The sequence below is a fragment of the Episyrphus balteatus genome, chromosome 4 (assembly GCF_945859705.1).
Source record: "Episyrphus balteatus chromosome 4, idEpiBalt1.1, whole genome shotgun sequence".
In the NCBI taxonomy this organism is placed as follows: domain Eukaryota; kingdom Metazoa; phylum Arthropoda; class Insecta; order Diptera; family Syrphidae; genus Episyrphus; species Episyrphus balteatus.
The window spans coordinates 33,633,564-33,658,407 of record NC_079137.1 but is presented as its reverse complement, the minus strand read 5'-3'; the positions used below and the strand labels follow the sequence as shown (position 1 = coordinate 33,658,407).

Here is a 24,844-nt window from a genome sequence, read left to right as displayed (position 1 = left end):
AGTTCAACTTAATTCAGTTTATTTCGGCTTTAATCAGTTCATTTCAATTAAATTCAGCGTAGTTCAGTGAATCCTCTAAAGAAACTTTTTCTTTTATACCAATACGTGCCCTTAAGACCCAAGTCAAAAAGTACTAAAACCCAGAAAGCCTTTTTGTTCCTTTTGAAGACATTTTTTCTATCCTCTTTTTTTTTTTTTTGCTTTTATTCCATGTTTGCTGTTTTACTGATTGCGTTTGAGGTCCACGTCATTGGAACCCCACGTCTTCCTGTTATAGTTTGGTAGTCAACGTTGTTGCTGTTTGTCGTCGTTGTCGTTGTCGTGGTTCACCCATTCACCAGACGACCCGTCTTCTCGGGAATATAGCTTTACAAGGCAGGCAGGCATTCAGCATCAACCTAACCAAAGACCAGTTTAAAGTCTTTCTCTTTTGCTGTGCGCGAAGTTCAAAGATTAATTTCATTTCTTCTCCAAATGGATTTGTTGCAGCAGCAGCAGCACGTTGGCCGAGTTCGAGTTCGTTTCGTCTTTTTTCCCAAATAGCTTAGCTATAACTGTCGGTGTTCGTCTTAGTCTTGGTCCTCTTTGGAACTTTGGAGTTTTATGTTCTGCACGATGCTCATTTCGTATTCGAGTGCCTTTGTCAACATCAACCAGGAGTTGTTTGTTGTTCTTGTATATTTGTTACCATCAATAGGAGACAGACCATTCTAATAGTTTACGTATATACGATTACTGGTTTAACTTATACATTTATACCCATCGTCATCATCATCATCATATTGCTGCAAAAAGTATCTTCTTCTTTTACCTTTTCCATACCTACTCTTTTATTTTTACTTTTGAATGAACTTCACTTCCATATTGCAAAAGTTCCATCAGGTACATTTACAGACTAACTCAAAAGTTCTATAATTTAAGTAGGAATACAAACAAAACAAAAAAAAAATAAAAAAAAGAAGTAGCTATAGGAAATTGCTACTGTGCTGGAATTTCAAATGAAATGTTGACAGAAATATAAAAAGGCCAGAAGTAGAAGAAGGGATTGGTTTATGTTTGCATATTTCATGTAAATTTCATTTATAAAACTGGCCAACTTCCGATAGATATATTCATAACAAACTTTCGCTCTAGATACGTTAGATATAGTCACATGCATATAGACATTCACATAAAAAAGAGAATTGCCTCAAATTAAGTTCAAAACTTTTGCTTCACCGGTTTTATTTGTTTTATTCTTCAAGGACGAAATAAACAAAACAAAAAAATATTTTCCCATCTTATCGCATGTGAGTTGACAGTGAACATTGCCCTTTTTTTAGAAAAAAAAAATGCACAGGGTCTGGCTCTCTCTGGTTCACCTTGGCAAGCTAGGTACACCCCAGAGCTATAGTGGTTATAGTATAGCTATACACAATTTGACCTCTTAAGCTAACTATAACTATATTAAAAACTAGGAAAAGGGTCTGTAAATCAACTTGCCATGTAAAAAAATGGAGGAAAAAGTAAATCAAATAACATTTACGATGATGACTCTTGTTGTTGTTGCAATAAAAACTAGGTTATGTCGGTTTTACTTGAACTTTTTCTAATTGAGTGAGATTGTGGGCTTGTTTGACCTAAGATCATATATGTTTCATATGAATATGTAGTTATATTTGTTCAGTTGAAATGGTTGGAGAATTTTGTTAGACTTGATTCAAGTGGCTGAGAAAAAAATATTAAAAATTACATTCCAATGTTGACGAGAAAAAAGGTAGTTTAACTTTTTCTTTCCGAAAACTCTGGGTGTAAATCATAAAATGTCATTAAACTAAATGATGGTGATTGAGTGGTTCTACATTATTCTTGAACAGAAGTTATTATACAGAAGGGGAAGTTGTTGATGTATTTTTTTTTTTTTTACTGAATAAGTAAGCTACTCTTTCTTTGGACTGATTCGAATGTTATAAGAAAATGGTTTAAAAATATAGTTGGTACTAGGGAACTAACTAAAAAAAAAAAACAATATTTAAGAACCCAAAAGTAAGCTGTGCTAGAAAGTTTATGGGAGAAAAAAAGACAGAAATTATTTTTTGGGAACGGCAAAGCCGAAATAAACATTTACCCCAAGGAAAATTGGCAAATTCCATTCCTGCATTACGATAGCATTTTATATTTTTTTTTTTTTTACATTTTATTGTTTTGTTTTAGTAAAAAGAATTTAGGTGTCATTTAATATATTTTATATAATGCATGGTTTAACTCGCCATAAAAAATTCAATTAAGGAGACAATTTGTTTTATGGCATACGTAAAACAAGTAATTTGGGATTTTCGCAATTAAACAAACCGGTTTTTTAATTCTAAATATTTTTTTTTTTTCAAAATTGACTAAGGAATTTTTAGTACGCAATGTTTTAATAATAATAAGGCTTCAATTTTCAAATTCTTCGTGCACAAAACATGCTAATCTCTCTTCAAAGATTTTCCATTGAATTTATTCAGAATTTCTAGGACACAAAGCTGATATGGGAATACGCCAAATTGTCTTTTCAAGATTTATTGACTTCGAGGAATAATTACGAGCAAAATTCTGTTAAAAATTTGTTTAATGTCAAAACTTTTTATTACTGGTGAGCAGATTGGTAATACACAATAGTAAAAAAAAAAAATAATAATTAATAAGTTTCTTCTCGTTTTTCAAAAAAGACCTTAAGTTTCAGACATTTATTAAAGTAACGCAAATGCCGATTGTTGGCTATTGACATTCGAATCATGTCAAATGAATTTTTTTAGAGATTTCTCACTTATGTATAGTTATTCATCTTCTGGAAAAAAATTAAGTGTGTCAGACCCCCCCCAAATACGAAAACTGAAAGAAAAGGGTTCAAAATATATGGCAAGATTTCACCCGGTGACAAAATTTTTGATTGTTAAATACATGACTTTTTACCAGTTTTAAATTATTTTGCCAGTAATCTTGATACGCACACCCTTTTGTTATATATCTTTAAAAAGGTAAGGAATCACTCTATCTATATCTATTAAATTCATTAAAATTGAACGCAGGGTTCAAAAGTTATAGCCAGATTTCTCGCGGTGGCAGCTTTTTTAAATGTTGAATGTATGACATTTTACCAGTTTTAAATTATTTTGGCAGCCATCATGACACGCAAGCTTTGAAATTATATATCAATGAAGAGGTAAATATTTATTCTATCTACTGCTATATTATTCATTAAAATCATAAGCGGGGTTAAAAAGCTATAGCTAGATGAAAACAAAAGTTTAACCAACAAAAATTCGTTTTGAGCAGAAACGACATAAGTCCAGCGACTTTAAAGTCTTAAAAACCCGCTAAGACTTGAAAAAAAGTTTATATTTTTAAGGTTTTTAAATGCGTCTTTAGCTAGATTATAACTCGGCATACTCTAAATTTGAAGTGTTGTGGAGTTTTAACATAAAAAACAGTTTTTTGTTGCTCCTGAAAAGTTAGTGCTCATGGACTTATGCTGTTTCTGAAATAAACGATTCAAATATTAGTTACAATAATTTCATTGTTTCTTCCTACTGTAAAAGCAAGTTTACACAGATAGAATATAACGCACGGACAACTTTACGTCTGGTTTATTTAAGCTTGTTTCTGATATATTTTACTATATTATGATAAAATAAACCTAGAGTAATGTAATTGTAATTCTGAGTCTATCTCGAGTCACAATGAATCCCGAACCGAACTACCTAGCAATTTACCGATTTAAAATACTTATAGCCGCTTGCTGAAACGAAACTCAAATAATTTAAGTAGAACGTAAATTCTTATTCCCTACTTTGTATATAAAGTTTAATGTAGCACTTAAATTCTTAAGTTTCGTTTGAGCAAACAGCTCTTAGAAGCTTTCCTAGAGCTAAAATTGAGATTTTTTGAAATAGGAATAAAAATAAGCTGTAGAAGTACCTAACTACGTGCTTTTTTTAAATTCAATGCTGAAACTAGGAAAACGTTTTTTTTTATTAAAAACAAAATTACAAAAACAAAAATTCAACAATAACTAATTTTAATTACTATAAACAATATTTTCAATGATTAAACTTCCTGCACAATGTTTCATTTGCAAGATTTTTTGATGGGATTATCAATAAATATAGATAATAATTCATTGAGTTAAGTTTTTCAAAGTCCTATTTTTGCGTTTTAGCTATTAATTTTTTCTGGTTTTTTAAGTATTTTCTTGGCTATTTTTACATATTAATTAACTTAACTTCAGCTGTACCACCGATTTCAGTGAACATTTGGTTTAAATATTTGAACAACTGACCTTTTGATTCTAAATTGGTGTTTAAACATCGAGTTTTTGCCTCAATTGTCACAAAAGCCCTTTTTAATTGTAACAACAACATTTTCTGACATAAATATTATCCATGAATACGAATATCACGAATATCTCAACAGTTTTATTCGGTTTTCACGTATCCAATTCTAATGTTAAGACAATACAATTTTATATCGATAGGATCTAGGACATACGGAATGTATTTACTTTGAACTCCTTTTATATCAACTAATTAAATTTCTGGGACTTTGTCCAGCACAGCTCTGAGCCCTGTGTGTAAAACTCATTGCATTTATAAATTAAATGGTGGGCAACTAATCCATTAACACCTAATTACACAAATTTTTAATTTTTTCGGAAGGACTTACACTTAAAGTAAATCTAAATACAAATGAATAAAATCATTTGCAATATTATATCTGAAACATTTTTATTATTTCAATTTGTATGTTTGAATGAATTTTCACCCGCATTTTAACCTTTTTGTTAAATGATATATTTCATCTAATTTTGTATTTAAATAAATTTAATTTATCAAAGCATTTCTACCTGGATTATTTCTAATATATGTATAAATATTTAAACTCATAATACTGGCCCATAAAAAATTCAATACTTCCATTCTAAAAAAAAATCAAACAAAAAAAATTTGTTCACACATAACAATATCAATATTAGAGCATTCCTAAAATTATAAAAGTTTCAAATTTCGTTGAGAGACACAAAAAAAAAATAATAAATTTATGATGGAAATCCATCAGATCCATAATAAAACGAGAGATATATAAATTTAATAATGTTGACGAACAGAAACAAAAAAACCCTCATTAATAACACACAATAATTTCACACCAATCTTCTTGATTTGTATTAAAATATGCAACAGCTCATATAAGACTGTCTGCATTCCATCAAACTCCAAAAACCTAAAAAAAAAATAATTCAACTGAAAAAGAAAAACCTTGGGAATGTTTCAAAGAATTTTTTCGCCTCCCTCTCAATACCAAAACCAACAACTGTCAAATATCATAAAATATACTTTTTTCTTCTCATATAAAAGAACAACAAAATAGGAAAATAAGCGTTCTAGAACTTCATACGAATGTCTGTATGTGATGTTGAAAAACGTTTAAAAAATGCATATATCGTATAGAGGGGTCGTATGTATGTATTTAGTTGCATATCTTGGTGTGAGATCTTCCGTGTTGAGCGTTTTATAGTTTCTCACATCCTGTTCTTTTTTGTTGTTTGTTTGTATGTGCATTGACACGGTTCTTCTGGGAAATTCTCTCCTTTCTTATTTTTTGTTATAATGCATCATCATCAGGAATGCAATCGTTTGATGAAAAAGAAAGACAGAAGGAAGAAAAAAAACAGTGTTTCCCCATCCGACACCTGTTTTGGTGGATGATTGTTTGTTTATTTAAATGTTGCAATTAGAGTAAATGATGATGCGATGTCTGACATACAAAACAAATGACACAAAAAATGACAAAAAAAAATATCCTGGTTTGGAGCATAAGGGCGGGGTAAACAATTCATCTCGCCTGCGTATGATGGCTTTTTAATGCGTCCCCCCATAGAGAAAAAATTTGCGATACTTTTCTTTCACCGGCGCCGCCAGAGTATACAGTGGCACAAAATTGACATCTTTGCAGCAGTTTATTTAAAATTTTAAACATTGTTAATTAAACCTATCGCTGTAGCTCAAATTTGCTATGCCCGAAATCCAGAGACTCAAAATTAAGAAAGACTGAAATTCAGAAAAATTTCAATCCAGATCCAGATCATCGGAAATTTCTATCCCGAAAAAGTCAAAATTTCAAAAACCCGAAATTCCAAAAATGCAAAAAAAAATTGCTGAAAGTCAGGCAAATCGAACATTTGAGCGTAAAAATAATATCAAAACTTGCAAAGTTATTTGTAAAGTTTCTAGAAATTTCAGAAAATCTTAGTGTTCAAAAACCATGTCCACAAAAATTTTAATTTGAAACCAATGTGTCAATGTTATGTGAACCTAAAAATCCAAAAACCAGAAAATTCAACAACAAATTTACGAAACTCTAAAATCCCCGAATGGAAAATTTCTAAAACTCGCAAGCTCGAAAATCCATTAACTGTTTAATTTTAGAGAAACTGAATTGAACTGCTAAAAATAAAGAAAGTCCAGAATTAAAATCTATATCGGACAACTATAACCCATTAAACCAGAAAACCGATAGACTCGCAAAACCCAAGAAGTTTAAAGTCCGAAGTCCAGAAAATCCAACCCAAAACTCCAAAGATACTATAAGATCTCCGAATCCAAAATCTAAAAAATTCAAAAAGTAAACAATCCGAAAAAAATCTTCAAATCCGAAATTCCAAAAGTCAAAAACCTCAAAAACCCAATATTCCAAAAAATGTTCACTTCCGAAACCCAAAATCTTGTATAACAAAATGTTTTAAAATTTTCTAGTCACGAAATCTAAAATATCAAACTTCAAAATCCCAAAAACCCAGAAATCCTGTAGCTGAAATTGAAATTAAACAAAAACATTAAATTCTGGGAACATCAAATACCTAAAAACCCGAAATTTTCACTCCTCAAACCAATAAAATTTAAAAAAGCAGGTATTCGTAAAAACTTCTAATTAAACCCCGAATCTTAAAAAACCGGGTGTAAGGACAAATAGGGGTTTAAGGACATACAATTTTCTTTCTTTTTTCGTCGGGATTCTTACCCGTATAAACATTTGACCCATTTTTGATTTCTAAAGTTTTCATCTTAAAGGACATTCAACCCCACTGTCACGCCGATAAGGCGTAGATATCTCAAAAGAAAAATGTGATTTCCCCAAGAATTTAAGGATGACGATATGCCGAGACACACACACACCGCTTTAACCATATCTGTAGCTCCTCATTTATCAAAACATTAAATTCAAGGAAGATTCTTAGATTTATTTTTTTCACTGTGTTGTTTTTTCTTGTTTTTTTTTTTTTTGTTAAAGTTCTAAAAATGGCAGTCGACATAAAATGCCGTCCATGTCCCGTCCCGGCCATAATACCTAAACAACACCCGCAGGCTAATTTACTTGCCTACTACCTGGATATGACTTATGACCTCCGTGTATATCATCTGATGATGGTTCGTTATAGATACTATAGAAAATATACTTTTTTTTTGTTGTTGGCATTTTTTTTTGCTGCTAAACACCCCAAAGGTAAATGGTTTTACAAGATTTAGACAAAACTGAACACGAGGGGATATTATCTTTCCATTTTTTGTCCATACTGTAGGTAGGTTTTTTTTTTTTTGTTCCTTTACTCGCACTGATGATGTTCATTTTTCCGTCCGTCCGACCGTCTGTCTGTTTTCTTTTTGAAGAACTGGAATTGTAGGCAGGTACACGCACAAACATTAGTAATTATATATCATAAGAGCTGAGATACATCTCAAAGATATGAAATATGAAAACAAAAAAAAACAAGATAAATAACTTAACAAGAAAAAATGCAGGCACGTAAAGGTAGGTATGAATGTGGGTAAGATAGGTAGGTACCTTTCGTCCGATAAAATGAGTAACTTGTTGTTTTTTGTGTTGTTGTTTTTTTTGTTTACTGGATTCTCCATTAAAACATTGTTCTTTTCACTCATGTGACCAGAATTCCAAAATAATGTTGAAGAAAGAACAACAAAAAAATGACAAAACAAAAAAAAATCGATGTGAAGCGCCAAACCTTGAAGGAAGGTTAAATTGGTGATGTTCGACAATTTTCTTCTTATATATATTTTTTTTTTGCTGACAAACTTTAAGTATTGTCACAAGGATGTGTGTGCCTTCAAACATTTTATTGCTAGCAAATAAATTGCGACAGTTGCAGGACGAATGCCGAATAACATCAGACCGAAAGATTTTGTTCTTCCTTTACTTCCTGACTCGCTTTTCTTTTCAATTTGTGAAAGGAAGAAAAATAATAAAAAAAAAAGTAACGAATTGAAAATAACAAAAATCTGAGATAGAAAAATCGTACACCCAGGATACCCCCGGATAGAAGAAAAAAAAAAAAGGGATGTCGTCTTTTAGTAGAAAGATTTGTTGAAAAATCTGTGGGAAATCTTTACGTCGTCGTTATACGCTCCATCCCGTTGGGCGATTCAGGATGTCGAATATATAGACTGTGTTGTTGTCGTCATCGTATAGTCGTCTGCCATTAAGTGCCAGCGGAAGTAATGAATAACGATATCCCCACCACCATTTTTTCGTTTCCAACTACCCCCTCTCTACCACCCCCAAAACACTCTATAAATTATTATATTGTATGTGTGTATTTGTTTTTGATATAATAAATCTCTAAAGAGATACTTAAAGCGATGATTAGGCAGATGAAATATTTTATTTTATTTCTCATAATTTTTTTTTCTTTTTCTTTTCATTTGCAGAGACCTCCAAGGAAATAATATCACAGTGATATTTGAGTCAGATTTCCAGCACTTGACCAAACTGCGAATATTGTAAGTATCTACTCTATTTTGGTGGGGATTTTTGAATAAAAATTTAATTTGACTTGAATGGAATTATATTCTATATTTGAATGTTGTATAGTATAGCCTGATGATGGCTGAAGTGGCTTTTAAATTTGATTTTTTTTTTTTATTTCTTCTTTCACAAATAATAGTCTATTTAATAGACCCGAGCTCCAGAGCAAAAATAGAACAAATTCGTTCAAGACTTTTTATTGGCGATTATGGTTCCTTGGCATACAAGAATACTCCAGCCAAAAGTGCTACTAAATCCATTGGTGCATTTCTGAGAAAACGGCAACACTGGTCGGTTTTCAGTTTTTTTGATTTAACTCGAAAACCAAGCCTGACTTTGAAATTGTTCAAAGACACTTTTCATAGCAAATTAAATTTTCTGTCAAGTTAAGATGGTTAAAAAATTTTAAAAATTATTTTTGACTAAAATTCTAACCTAAAATCAAAGAAAAAAAAGTTAAAAAATTGACAATTTTATTTTTTTTTACTAAATCAAGGGGCATTATGTGTCTGTAGCCGGGACGTCCAAACTTTGTACTAATGAAATAAAGTAGAGGTAAAATCCTTTGATAATACGTAATTTTTAATTTTTTTTGTCAAGAAACAACTTAAATGTACCTATTCAAAAACTAGCACTTTTTCTAAATTTTTGACTTTTTTAGTGAAAAGCAAGTTTTTAAAACTCGATAAAATCCTATTAATTGGTAACTTTTAGACTTTTAAAGTAAACATACTTCGAGGGATTGATTTAATATAAACTAAATATGACAAACAAAAAAATTTATTTGCATCCTTATGGCCTTTTGTGCAATTTTGTGTATGTGCATTTTTATAAATACGGGTCGAATGGATGGACGGAGAGCCATTAGCTTTGGTCTATTGCATAGAAGAACATTTAATACCAACTCATTTACTGTTTTCAATGGCCTGAAAAACAATTCTTGTAAAATCCGCGACCAACGAAAAGTTTCTCTTGAAAAACGAAAAAAATACTGTAATGAGTTTGAAACAAAATAGCTCAGGCAAATTAGTAAATCAAATTGCACTTTTCGCGGGACAAATTTTTTTCATGGAACGTGTTTAGGTGAATGTCCTTATCGTAAAAGTGAATTTTTTGGGATGATAAGATATCGGGAACAGCCGCCATCTTGGAAAAGAGGTTGGTGCCGTTTTTATTTTATAACTCCATTTTTACTCATTTAAACCAAAAATGTCCGAGGATAGACTTATTCACAATTAAATTATCTAAAAAATGATATACAAATGAATTCCGTGAGTTAGTTAAATTCAATTTTATAGTCGGTCAAAGTCCAAATTCTTCTCGCAAGGTTAAGACAATATGATATTTTTTCAAATATCTGAAGAACTTTTGATTTGTTTGGGATTTTCTTCAAGAATGAATTATAGCACTTTTGATTATCTATAAAATGAGCCCTTTATCTAAACTGTAACCAACATAATGTATAAGCCATCTAACGTCGAAGTTCACATTCTACTAGTCAAAAGTGAGAAAATAACAAGTTTTCTTCTATTAGACCGAGCAAATTTTTGAAGTGGAGGTATAACCAAAATATAAGTAAACAGTTTTTTAACTATATTCGTCTAAATATTGAATTCAAAGTTTGAAATCTTTAATGTTAACCTTTATATGGTTTTCGAGGTTTTAAATGAAGTGAATTTTCCAATTAACGTGAATAAGCTAAAGTGACACTATTTAAGATTCTAAATATAAGAACTGATGCCCTGTCATTTTTCCAAAACATGAACACCTCAATCTCAGCATTACGATAAGTATAACTCAAGATATGAGGTGTGTAAGCCGTTACCTTTTCGAGACTATTGTGTTTAATTTTTGATTGTTTATTTGAACTATTGAAATCCCAAATAAGTTCAGTTAAAAAATCGTATATCATGACCTCGACGTTTGGTTGCTTCTACAATGTGATGGTTACAAAAACAATAAAGGGTTCATTTCATAGATAATTAAAAGTGCTATAATTCATTCTTGAAGAAAATCCCAAACAAATCAAAAGTTCTTCAGATATTTGAAAAAATGTCATATTGTCTTAACCGAGCGAGAAGAACCCGGACTTTGACCGACTATAAAATTGAATTTAACTAACTCACGGAATTCATTTGTATATCATTTTTTAGATAATTTAATTGATAATAAGTTTATCCTCGGACATTTTTGGTTTAAATGAGTAAAAATGGAGTTATAAAATAAAAACGGCACCGACCTCTTTTCCAAGATGGCGGCTGTTCCCGATATCTTATCATCCCAAAAAATTCATTCAGGACATTCACCTAAACACGTTCCATGAAAAAAATTTGTCCCGCGAAAAGTGCAATTTGATTTACTAATTTGCCTGAGCTATTTTGTTTCAAACTCATTACAGTATTTTTTTCGTTTTTCAAGAGAAACTTTTCGTTGGTCGCGGATTTTACAAGAATTGTTTTTCAGGCCATTGAAAACAGTAAAAGAGTTGGTATTAAATGTTCTTCTATGCAATAGACCAAAGCTAATGGCTCTCCGTCCATCCATTCGACCCGAATTTATAAAAATGCACATACACAAAATTGCACAAAAGGCCATAAGGATGCAAATAAATTTTTTTGTTTGTCATATTTAGTTTATATTAAATCAATCCCTCGAAGTATGTTTACTTTAAAAGTCTAAAAGTTACCAATTAATAGGATTTTATCGAGTTTTAAAAACTTGCTTTTCACTAAAAAAGTCAAAAATTTAGAAAAAGTGCTAGTTTTTGAATAGGTACATTTAAGTTGTTTCTTGACAAAAAAAATTAAAAATTGCATATTATCAAAGGATTTTACCTCTACTTTATTTCATTAGTACAAAGTTTGGACGTCTCGGCTACATACACAAAATGCCCCTTGATTTAGTAAAAAAAAATAAAATTGTCAATTTTTTAACTTTTTTTTCTTTGATTTTAGGTTAGAATTTTAGTCAAAAATAATTTTTAAAATTTTTTAACCATCTTAACTTGACAGAAAATTTAATTTGCTATGAAAAGTGTCTTTGAACAATTTCAAAGTCAGGCTTGGTTTTCGAGTTAAATCAAAAAAACTGAAAACCGACCAGTGTTGCCGTTTTCTCAGAAATGCATCAATGGATTTAGTAGCACTTTTGGCTGGAGTATTCTTGTATGCCAAGGAATCATAATCAGCAATAAAAACTCTTGAACGAATTTGTTCCATCCAAAAGGGTCTATTCAATAGACTATAATATAATTAAATTGAATGAAAAATTTATGTCTGAGTATTTAATTTTGCTGGACAAAAAAATAAACGTTTTTTTTTTTAAATGCGTAAAGTATAAAAATAATTTCTTTGAAATAAAGTTAAGCTTCTCTTTTCATTGAAAAAATAGCATTGTGAGGGTTTTAATTTTGTTTTTGTAATTAAAAAAAAAAACTTGATAAATTATACATAAGTGTGTTTTTAAGTATTACGGGTTTAAATACAACAGAAGAGGATATCTTTTAAACAAAAATATTTTTATCTGATTCTACAATTGACATTGTCATTTAATGAAAGTGAAATTTGTTTTGATATTTTATTTGTTTTCAGTCAAAAATCTAAACGCAATCGAACAAATAATTGTCTTTTTCTTTATTATTCAATCGATAAGAATTGAACTAAATGTTCAATAACTTTTAAACATAAGAAAATCTGCAATTTCGAAAGCAGTGGCAAACGCTGCTTTAAGAAAGAAATTGTTTTGAAGATTTAAATTCACAGCGGGGATTGCATCGAATTTCCATCACGTCCTTTTTTTTTGTTTATATTTTGCTGTATATATTTAAAGGACTCATTTCTCTGTTAAGCCGTGCGTGGTTAATAAAACTGTTTGTGACCAGTAAAACAAGTCGCCAGCCAACGTAGGTATAGGTATCGAAAATTTCTCAGCTCTAAATGCTTCAGTTGAAAATTAACTAATTCAGTCGATTTCACGCAGTTAACAGGAATAAGAAATACTGATGTCTATATTGCGGCAAACTTTTCAAATACATTTAATATTGCTTTGACATTTGAATTCAATTTATGAGCTTTATTAAAAATATAAAGAAAAATAAAGCTTTTGTTAATTTTATCAATTGAAAAATTAAAAAAAAAAATCCGAACCAAATTATATTATTTTTTTTATATTTTCAATTTTTTTTTTTTTTTTTGAGAATTTTAATACATTTTGTCCTTAAAAACACTCCACGGCAAAAACAAAAAAAGTCTGGAGCAAGAACTCTGTAAGGTGATTTTGATTAACTTGAATGTGCAGAATTCAAAATTGCTTACAGATTTATTCCATCACGTCTAATTTTTGAACTCTGTTCATCACTATTTTCGTTTATTTTTAAATGTAATATTTTTTGACATTTGATTTAAAATATATATTTTTAGGTAATATTTTACTTTTTTTTTCATCCAAATCAGTAGTCGAAAACTGGAATTGATTTCAAATCTGCTTCAAAAAACAAAAAGTTACCTTAACCACCAAGATTTTCAAATATCATACATTTCTACATATATCAAATAACTTTTAGAAAAATATTATTTTGAAAAAAAAAAATAAATATTTAAGGCTTTTGTCAAAAATACCAAAAAACGCGTTTTTGACCTGTTAATATTAAAATATTTCTAAAATGTGACGTGCCAGTGAAATTTTAACTTTGGATTCGGAATCAGCACACAAAAATCATTTAGAAAAGTATGGTTTGGTTCAAGCTCTATTTTCGTTGCCGACCAGTGAAATCAGAAGAACTATATTTTTTAAGCGGTTCAATTTTTTAAAAGATAAACATAACAGTCAAAAGAAAAACTAAAAAGTCTGATTTGTAAGAATCATTTAGACAAATACTTAGTTTGATAAATATTTTTTATACACAAAGAGAAAAAACAACATACAATCAAATTTATTTTATTTATACGCATTTTTAGAAAAAAATTTTAAAATAGCCATTTTTTTAACTACTTTTTTATAAATCATTTTTTGAAAAATAAAATTTTAAAAAGTTTAATTGCCCGTTTTCGAAAATTTGATTTTTCAAAAAAAAAAAATCAATTTTTTTCATCTTTACCAGTTATCACAATTTTTATAGAAACACGGACCAAAGCTTTTATTATAACATTTTTCAACTTCAAAAATATTAATTCCATACAATAATTTAAAAATCTAGTTCACTGCACGCGATTCAAATCAAAATTTAAGAAACAAAATTTAATACACAGAATTCCTATTATATTAATGAGATATATGAACTAAAAAAGTTTTGTACTAACCTTCATTGTAATTGAGTATACTTCTTATACTCATTTCATGTCGAATATAAACTAAAAAGTAGTAGTAAAAAGAAAGTTACGTATACACCACAGTGACCCAATATCTATAACATATAGCTAAAAAAGCCTTGACATATTTTTATTATTTTTTTCTTACATTCATAGTATTTGTAGAACCTCTTTGAAACTTTCAACGTCCATGTGCAATCATCTCGTCATGTCCCTAATTTGCTAGAAACTTTTCAATATTCATGAAGCATTTTCATTTTATTGCCCTCATCATCAACAAGTAATTTTGAAATATTATGAAACATAATATCCAAAATTATTAATTTTGACAACTTCATGATGTATAACTAAACTCACTTAAGCACTCAACTTAAAAAATATTGTATATTTTTTCTTCTTCCCCGTTAAATGTAATCATTTTGCAATAAATAAAATGAAAAAAAAAAACTTTTCATTGGCTACGCTTACGAAAAACTATATCCCTACCACTTCACTTTATACATTATACCAACAGAAACAACCTCAGTAAGTAATTACAAATGTTTAACAACACCAATTTATCTGTGTGTTCCTTGCTCTTCTATGCCATCAGCGTCAGCTTTAGCCATAATAGCAACAGCTCGCTTAATAGCTAAAGCATGCTCCTGATGGTAAACGCATACTATATACCAGAGAGTAGGTATCCCTTAAAAAAAATGGAAAACACAAGCAGCAGTAACAACAACAACCAGCCACACATCACTGTTTTTTGCTTGATAAGTTTATCACTGGCAATATAACATAATGCCGCATGCATTTGGTAGAACCGAAAACCCAAACCAAGGACGGACTTATGGTACCTAGCTAGCATCAGAGAGCATTACACACATGTGCATCAAGCTTCAACTTCAACAATATCACAAGTGAGAAATACTCTTTACACTGCACCACCTCTCTCCTTCTGTTACTCTGCCACTGCTGGTTCTGTTACTGCTCTCATCTTCGACCAAAAAAGCCAAAAACATCAAACATTGGAGTTGTTGCTGCCGCTGTTGCTCCTCATCTTGATGAATGCTCCTCGGTTGTTATCTTTATTACATTTTCGGCTTAAATGAGTTTCGTGTTCATAAACATTTGGAAATTTTCAAATCTTAATTAAGTTCATATATATGTAAAAAGATATACAATACAGTTGGAGTTGGGCGAGCGAGGGCGAGATGTATCTTTTCGCTGGGTCGATGGCAATAAAAAAAAAAAAACACTGTGGCATAAAAATCAAAATACACTTGATTAATTCTACAAAATGAATATTATTTTTGAATTTTGTTTCCAATAAACTACGTGTTCAGCCAAGACATTTTGAACTTACTGTTTATTAAAGAAAAAATAATTGCAGTTTTTTTTTCAAATTTCTAAAACATCAGAATCAATCTAGAGTTTTTGAAAATTAATTGCAAATCAGTTTAAGTTCGATCACAAATTAATTTAAAATCAATTGCAAATTAGTTTCAAATCACTGATACAAAATCAGCCTACGACTGATTGCAAACTAGTTTTAAATCGCTGGTAAATCAGCCTGCAACTGGTTGAAAACTTGTTTCAAATCTCTGGTAAATCAGTCTGCAACTGGTTGAAAACAAGTTTCAAATCACTGGTAAATCAACTCGCAACTGTTTTCGAATAAGTTTGAAATCGTTGATAGATCAGACTGCAACTGATTGCAAATTAGTTTCAAATTGGTAGTAAATCAGTCTACAACTGATTGCAAAATAGTTCCAAATCGCTAGTAAATCAGCCTGCAACTGGTTGAAAACTGGTTTCAAATCTCTGGCTCTGGAAGTCAGTCTGCAACTGGTCTAAAACTAGTTCCAAATCGCTGGTAAATCAACCTGCAACTGTTTTCGTCTTAAATTGCTGATAAATCAGCCTGCAACTGATTGCAAATTATTTTCAAATTGATAGTAAATCAGTCAAAAACTGATTGTAAATTAGATTTAAATCGTTGTTAAGTCAACCTGCAACTCATTTCGAATTTTATTAGTAAATCACCCTGTAACTGATTGCAAATTGATTTCAATTCAATTCAGAATGCAACTGATTTCAAATTGCTATCAAATCAGTCTGCAACTGGTTGAAAACTAGTTTTAAGTCGCTGGTAAATCAACCTGCAACTGTTTTTGAATAAGTTTGAAATCTCTGCTAAATCAGCCTGCAACTGATTGCAAATTAGTTTCAAATCGATTGTAAATCAGCCTGCAATTGATTGAAAACTTGCCTCAAATCTCAGGTAAATCAGCCTGCTCAAATGTTCAAACTTTTTATCTAAAAAAGTTTTGAAAAAACTTATCATTAATTTTAAACCCTACTGTTCATTTCCATTGGTTCACTATACTCACTTTTGAATTTGTTTCTTAATATCGTTGCTTTTAATGTGGCGGTTTTCAAAGATAATCGCCCCGTAAAGTGGTTCCTTGTGTGTGTGTGTGCTCATGAAATGTATTTAACATTTCAGAGATAATTGCCTTCTCCCCCCACACATTCTTGTTTTTCCCATTCCTCCTCCTAAAAATATACTATACATAATAATTATTTATATGCTGCAATCAAGCAGGTGTCCCGCAGGCAGGCAGGCAGACACCAAGCAGGCACTTTATGTGATTTACTTACTCATCCCTAGCACATTGGGAGTAGAGAATAATGTAATTACAGATAGAAAACACAATTTATTGGAATTACAGTCACGTCTGACTTTAGCACGATGTCAAACACACACACAAAACATAGTTTGACAGGCATCAGTGGCAAACGGGCAACGGTGATAGAATAGAGGTGCTACTGCTGCTGTTACTACTCTGTTGCTACTGTTTGTGTGTGCTCCTCCCATATGTCATCGCGGTGCCATCGTCTATTATCATTTGCTTCACCTGCAAGTCTCATGTCTGTCAGCTTTTGTGCATGCATATATGCACAACGTCTCTCTTTTATACTCTATGCCTTTCTGCAGTATAGAGTGCTCCAAATTCATTTGAATATTGTATGTGCCAGTAAAGGAGGTGTGTGCTTAGACTCATCATCATCACTGTCCAAGCTTAGGAGCCAACACACCACTACCACCATGGTTGTGGCCTCTGGCAGGGAATTTCCCTCTAACTTAGGTTGACAGGTGGAAATTATGTCAGCCTCTCAGCTATTTGTTTACTTTTTTTTGTTTTTTGTTTATTTTCATTTTTTGTTGCATATCACAAGGCGGTTATATAATACTTGTTTTTCTTTTTCTATCTCTCATCTTAATAGACAACTAACTGACAATCAAATCCACACGATAGAGAAGGATGCCTTCCAGGATTTAATCTCACTCGAGAGGCTGTAAGTAGTGGAGTAAAATTAATTCAAGTAGCCTAAAAGCATGCAACATAATTAATAATATAAATGCTAAAACGATTTTTTGCACGATTAATCAATTACTACTATGAAAATATTTTTCTGCAAATTTATTGATAAATACAAAAAAATTATTTTGATTGAATTTATTTTTGCTATTTTATCTTCCATCTCTTTTTATTTATTTTGTTATTTTTTTTTGTAATTTTTATTTTTGTTCTTCTTATTTCTTTTATTTTTCTGTAATATTTTTGATGCACGCCTCAGACGCCTAAACAACAATCGGCTTAAGGCAATTCCTGAAAACTTTGTGACAAGTTCAGCGAGTCTTTTGCGATTGTAAGTAGTTTTGCTTTTTTTCCATTTCTTCTTAGATTTTACACAGCTACATATATATTTTTTTTTAATATAGTCAAAGAGAACACAAAAGAAAGAAAAAAAATTGTTTTGTGTTTATCTTTTAAACTTTATTTAGAAGTAATTTTTGCAAATCGCCCCTTTTTCAACCGCAACCCAGGACTAAATTTTGATTAATGGAAATATTGAGTAAATATTTAGATAGCAGTTGGGGTCATGAAACAATTTTGCTCTCTCTCGATGACGGTCTTCCGATGATGCTATATTTTACCTAGAGATAGATTTGAAACAGCAAAAGGGTCGAACCAATTTTGGGTCAGTCAATTGTGAAATATGTTTGAATCAAAATTATGTCCTTAGGGAAAATAAAAAGATGAAGAAGACGAAGAAAAAGGAGGCGGAAAGGAATAATAAATATTATACCCAAGTAAAAAAAAAAAAAAGCGTATTGCTTCAACTTTGACAAATAGTATTTAGAGATACAAATTTTTTTTTCTTCATTTATGAATTGAATTCATTGATTTTATTTACTGTTGCGTACTTTAGAGTTTTCTAAGTAATAATTTTTTTTATTTTCATCATCATCATCATTTTCGTCATCATCATTATTCAGGGACATCTCACACAATGGCATTACGACAATTCCAAGGAAAGCCTTCAAAGGTGCTCAATCGATGCGAAGCCTCCAAATGGACAACAATCAAATTATGTGCATGGACGAGCAGGCGTTCAAGGGTCTTGTCGACTTGGAGATATTGTAAGCTTCTATTTTTTTTTTTTGTATTTGCTATGCCTCATCCATAATGCATATTAAAATTTGCCCCACACACACTGTGATTTTTTTTTAATACTTTTTTTTTTCTTCTTTCGATGTTTTTTTTTATATAGAACTTTAAACAACAACAATTTGACGATGCTGCCGCACAATGTCTTCACCGGACTGGGAAGATTACGAGCCCTAAGGCTATCTGACAATCCGTTTTCGTGCGATTGCCATTTATCTTGGCTGTCGAGATTCTTACGCAGTGCTCCGCGGCTGGCACCGTACACAAAATGCCATTCGCCGAGTCAGTTGAAGGGCCAAAACGTGGCAGATCTGCACGATCAGGACTTTAAATGCTCAGGTAAGTGATCGGTGATCTGTACAAATAGTCATTTTGGAATTGGAAATCAATCGATATTGTGAAATATATGTCTGACCGTGAGGACTAACAGCATTTGAATTGTTTATAACTTGGGGGATTTTGTTTAACTTTGAATGTTTTTGTATTTATTTTTGTTTTAACAGTGGGATAAATTATGTTGAAAATTGGAACAATTATATACAAACTAAAATTTAAACAAACAAATTTAATTTTAAAATTATATTTTTATACTTGTTTACTAAAAAATTATAAAAATTAAAAATAAGAAAATAAAAATCTTAAATAATAAATATCGTCGGTCTCATAAGAAAACCTCGTAACTCCACTTTTTTTCAAAAAAAATTGGAGGTCATTCCGAAAACTCTAAATAGATTTAAATTCAAATTTTGCACAGCGCGCTTCTTCCAAACTACTCTGTTGTTTGTTTATTCTTTCGTCTCTCCTGCGGGAGTTACGAGGTTTTCTCATGAGACCGACGATATGTTTCTGAGTGTGTTCAAATTAGTTTCAAATCGATTACAAATTAGTTTCAAATTGATTGCGAGTTCGTTTGAAATCGATTACACTGGTTAACAAAATTTAACTTTTTTTTGTTGCCGAAACAAAAATATACTTTTCTGAAGGTTTTCGGTGTGCTGAACTCGAATCCGAAGCCAAAAAAAATGAATCAGCTCCCGTTTTTGAAATATTACCGTTAGAAATTGCAGTACTTCGGACCTTTTTCTTTTATATAAGGAAAATTGTTTGAGCATATTTAGTAACGATTTTTATAAGAACTATTTTCCACCTTTTTAAATCTTTTTAAATCTTTCCGATATCTTTTTTACTGCCCGAGATATCCTCAGTTGTTTGGTATTTTTATAAATTTTATAACGTCATTATCTCTTTTATGTTATATAAAGCCAAACCCACTTACTTCATTTTAAGATATCTCGGGCAATGAAAAAGATATTGAAAAGATTTAAACAGGTATCGAAAGATGGAAAATAGTTCTTATAGAAACCGTTACTAACTATGCTCAGACAATTTTCCTTATACAATAGAATAAGGTCCGAAGAACTCAGAAAAACGTGTTTTTGCATTTTCTAACGGTAATATCTCAAAAACGGGAGCTCATTAGTTGTTTCTGACTTCGGATTCGAGTTCAACACACCGAAAACCTTCAGAAAAGTATATTTTTGTTTCGGCAACATTTCCAAAGTCACCTGTGTTCTTTCCATTTGTACCGAAACAAAACGAAGTTCAAAAGCGCCTAAAAGAGTTGACAAAATTTCGTGAATTTTGGAATAGATAGTTTTTAGGTTGAAAATTGAATATTTATGCAATTTCAAATATAAGGCTTTAGATTCGTTAAAAACGATTTTTACGCGATAATCGCAGTTATTTAATTTCAAAATTTTATTATTCAGAATTTTTAGTAATTTGACATTCTAGTGAATTAAGAATATTAAAGCTTTTTATAGACTGAAAAAATAATTGTATCAACTTAAATTTTTTTTTTTTCAAAATTACGAAAACACATTTTAAAACGGTTTCAATTTCCAAATAAAGTTAATTTGGTTGTATAACAAAAAATGTTCAAAAAATTTTTTTGAAAATTCGTAGGATTTAATTTCTTAACAGTCTTTTGCAAAGAACTCTTAAACGGATAAATTGATTGGGTAGGTTTTGACACAATTTGTATATTATTTGATATTTTACAAAAATATCAACAGGTTTTTTTCTAAAAGCTTCAATTTTGAAAATATTTAACAAATTTGTCAAAAGTCGAAAAAGTTGTTTTCTGCTATTTGCTATTAAATAGCAAGGCTCTCGAAAAAAAGTTGCGCTCATTTAACAACTAAAAATACGGGCGATTGTTTAGAAGATATTGCGACTTTATATACGAATCGAAAACCGAAGTTTTTATATGACGACTTTCAACTCTCAAAAATGTATTCTTTTATGCATCAAAAAAAAAAGTTCTTATCTCTACTTTGCTATACCAACCATAAATGATTGAAAGTTTACTTCCAAAAATTCTCGCAAATACTTGGGTAGCTATATCGCAAACCATCTTTCTTTTACTTTACGCTTTTCAACTTGTTTATTTTTATAATTAGAAACAAGAACATACTATCTATCTGACCTGTTTTATTTCTGTTACTCTGTCATCAAAATCCATTCTATCAGTAACAAATTTTCAACATTCTCTTTCACCTTTCCAAGGAAAAACCAATCAAAGCCTTCAAAGTACTTGAACTCCAATTATCTTCATGTTGTAAAGTCTAATTTTTGATAAAACGAAAGCGTTCCTAATGCACATTTCACACCATAATAAGCAGCTTAAAACTTATATAGGTAATAGTTGTAATGATAGTCTCAGGATTTTGTTTTGTTATTTTCTTCTTTTTTGTTTTATTTTTTTTTATATCCATCAATGTTTATGATGGGAACCTAAGTCCATAATAATGTTTCCCTTTCTGGAGAAAAAACTTTCACCAACTTTAACCTATAAATTCTACACTGCAGTATCTATAGATTTAGTTTTAATCTCATCTAATGATTTCTTATATCTTCGTCTATATAGGTAAGAATTAGTTATATTGCTATAAAGCAGGTTAAAATTTAATGATTTATCCGAAATCAGGTTCGAATGCCCTTTTTTTTCTCTCAGATCAGATAGAAAGATTAGTTCAGATATTAAAGATGCCACTAATTTTCCTGTGCTGTGTTGCACATGTTTATAGGTAGGAAAAACATGAATGACGAACGATCAAATTTATACTTAACCTTATGTTATAGTCTGAGGGATAAAGTTGTAAAGGTCCTTTCCTTAAAAGCTCACAAGTCGTGGTGATCTTTGCAATCTTGTGAAGGTTTTTTTAACTATTGTTACGATATTTCACGAACATAACTTGCGACTGCCTGGTGCTAAATAAGATAGTTCAAGTGAACTACTTTTGCCATCTAAAAGAACTTCTATGCACCTACGTGTTAATGAATGTTCCCTCATAACATCTAAACTACTTATCATAATTTGGCAAATGTGGTATCGTTGGAAGTAAATTGCTTGTAAAGTGGTTATAGGCTATAAAACGTTCAAATTTCATCAAATCTTCGGGCTTCGGACCTCCTAAAGGTCTAAGGTTCTCCCCGGTTTGGCCGTAAACCTCATATTCCAGCCGAGTTAAACATGTTAATGAGATTTCTTTTTTGAAAGGTAAATTAAGACTCAATTTCTTCAGACCTTATGATAGTTTTCAAAAATTTCCCGAATATCGAAAAAAATTTGAGAATTGAGGCTAATTTCTTTGAAAATAAATTTAGGAAATATAACCTTAAAATGCAGCAATGTCTCCAAGACTATATGACTGAAATTCCATGACTTTCTCTATTCAATTTAGTGACTTCTGTCTGTCTTTAAATTATCAAAACCATCCATTGCATTCAAAACTACAATGATGACTTTTTGGGTGAGAAGATAAAAAATCTGAGATCTTATCATCGAGTCATCATCAAGTTGAAGAAGAGTAAAATAAAAGAAACAAAAAAACAACAAAACGAAAACAAAAACCTCATCATCGCTCAACAAAAACTATAAAAATGTGCATCGAATCAAGGCAAAAGTAGTAAAAAAAAAAAACAAAAATTCTCAAGTGTCCCCAAGTAAATTTTATTATCTTTTTCTGTCGTTTCTTTAACTTTTTGTCTTAGAGACAATAGGGGCGCGGAAAGCATTAAAAAAGACCAACTCAAAACTATTTTTACGACAATTTAAATGGCCTTTCGTTTTTTTTTTTTGTAAGGGGGTGAGAATAAAACCATCATGGCATTTTAATTACTTACAAAACGAGATAATTATAGCCGCGATGATGGTAGTTTACCCCACGTTTATTTTCTTTTTTTTATATCTCTGTACATAATGACTGACAACCCGACACGACTTAGACCGACAGTTCGCCGACCTAAACGTTAAACTTTTTTACAATTTGACATTACACCCATTACTAGACATCACGATGATGATGCCTCTCGCAGTTAACTACTATCTATTTTATATCTATCTGTGAACTCTAATGCGATTCTATTCTTCAATTGCATTCCGTTGCAGGATTGACAGAGAACGCCCCAATGGAGTGCGGTGCAGCAAGCAGTTGTCCACACCCATGTAGGTGTGCTGATGGCGTTGTAAATTGCCGAGAGAAAAGCCTCACGAATGTGCCCAACTCCCTCCCGGATGACACCACTGAACTGTAAGTATTCTTCTTTAGCACAAAAGTTGAAACAATAGTTTCTCCTTCCTCCTACTATCGTATCTTTTGGATTATTTTGTATTGTTGTTGTTGTTTTTTTTGTTGTACTGTTGAAATGAGCTGAACTTAAGCCCTAGCTATTATTACATTGCAGTCGATTGGAGCAGAATTACATCACCGAACTTCCTCCGAAGGCATTTGCGAATTTCCGCAGACTAAGGCGGATCGATCTATCGAACAATAACATCTCCCGGATAGCACACGATGCCCTGAGTGGTCTTAAGGCTTTAACAACGCTGTAAGTATACATCACAACAGAACACATCTCTTTTGTTGCACTAAAAGGTTAACCTGAAGTTCTAGTATACGGTGTGTGTTGTGTGTATGTAATGCTATTGAAGGAGTCAAGTCAGTTTTGTTATAGAAAATGTTTATGACATAACCTCACATCAGTTACATACACACACACACATACATTTTTACTGTATAGATTGTATTTTGTTTGCGGTTTGATGTTGTTAAACACGCTGTTTTGCAATTTTTTGTTTTTGTCTCTCTTCCATACCACCAGGGTTCTATATGGCAACAAGATAAAAGACTTGCCCTCGGGAGTATTTAAGGGCCTATCATCGCTGCAGCTACTTCTGCTTAATGCCAACGAGATATCGTGTATAAGAAAGGATGCATTCAAGGATCTACACAGTTTAACGTTGCTCTCCCTGTATGATAACAACATTCAGTCGCTAGCAAATGGAACTTTCGATTCAATAAAGAACATCAAGACTCTGTAAGTATATATCTAGAAGATTTTTATACGATGACGATGAACAAGGAAGAGACAGTTCTTTTTGTTCATCGTTTTACTTAAACAGTAATGTGAAAAAAATTAATATTCTTAAGTTTCTGAATCAAATTTTTACAAGCGGGAAGAACTTTAGGAAGGAGTTAAGAATTCTAAAGCGCTCGTGACAAGTATCAAGTAGATAAAAGACACTAAAGAAGAGGTCCGATAGAAGGAATCAAGGATGTATTTATTCTGCTGTTTAAGTTGTTGGTTTTCGCCTTCGATAGAGACATACAATTTCAGAATTCTTTTTTTGATTTTTGGGTGCCCAGAGATATCACAGGTTCCGTCGCATCGTAATAATAATAATACTAATCTGGTATCATGGGTCCTGTCGTACTCAAAATATTAACTACAAAATTAGGACCTTTTGAATAGTAGGTACCAAATTTCTTAGCAAATATTTCTTGTCTGACGGGAGTACCTATTCTTAGTACGCTACGAATTACGAATAAGACCAAAACTGACCAAATTTTATTCTGGGTTAAGAACACCCAATTTTCACTACTCTCTTCAGAAATCAGTGTTTCCCATCATCAAAACTATATTTTTTGGATCAAGCCAATGAAAATAATTTGCGGGCTAATATGAAACCTTGACTTACTCCATTTTAAACTCATCCATAAACCTTCTAGTAAGCAGAAAGTGTATTTGGACTCATTGTTTTGATAATAAAAATGAAAATAATAGCTGTTTATATGAATAATATAGAACAATTTAGTGTTAGATTCCTGCTTGTTCAGTGTCCCAAAATATATT

The 24,844-nt window shown here is 31.2% G+C and overlaps 1 protein-coding gene across 1 annotated transcript in view; it reads left to right on the top strand.

Moving 5' to 3' along the window:
* LOC129917668 (protein slit) overlaps positions 1-24,844 on the top strand; it is an 80,257-nt gene that overhangs the window by 29,680 nt on the left and 25,733 nt on the right. Inside the window, 8 exon segments of the mRNA XM_055997709.1 lie at positions 8,742-8,813; positions 17,418-17,489; positions 17,772-17,843; positions 18,475-18,618; positions 18,750-18,985; positions 23,100-23,241; positions 23,396-23,539; positions 23,813-24,028. Coding sequence (XP_055853684.1) covers positions 8,742-8,813; positions 17,418-17,489; positions 17,772-17,843; positions 18,475-18,618; positions 18,750-18,985; positions 23,100-23,241; positions 23,396-23,539; positions 23,813-24,028 — 1,098 coding nt within the window.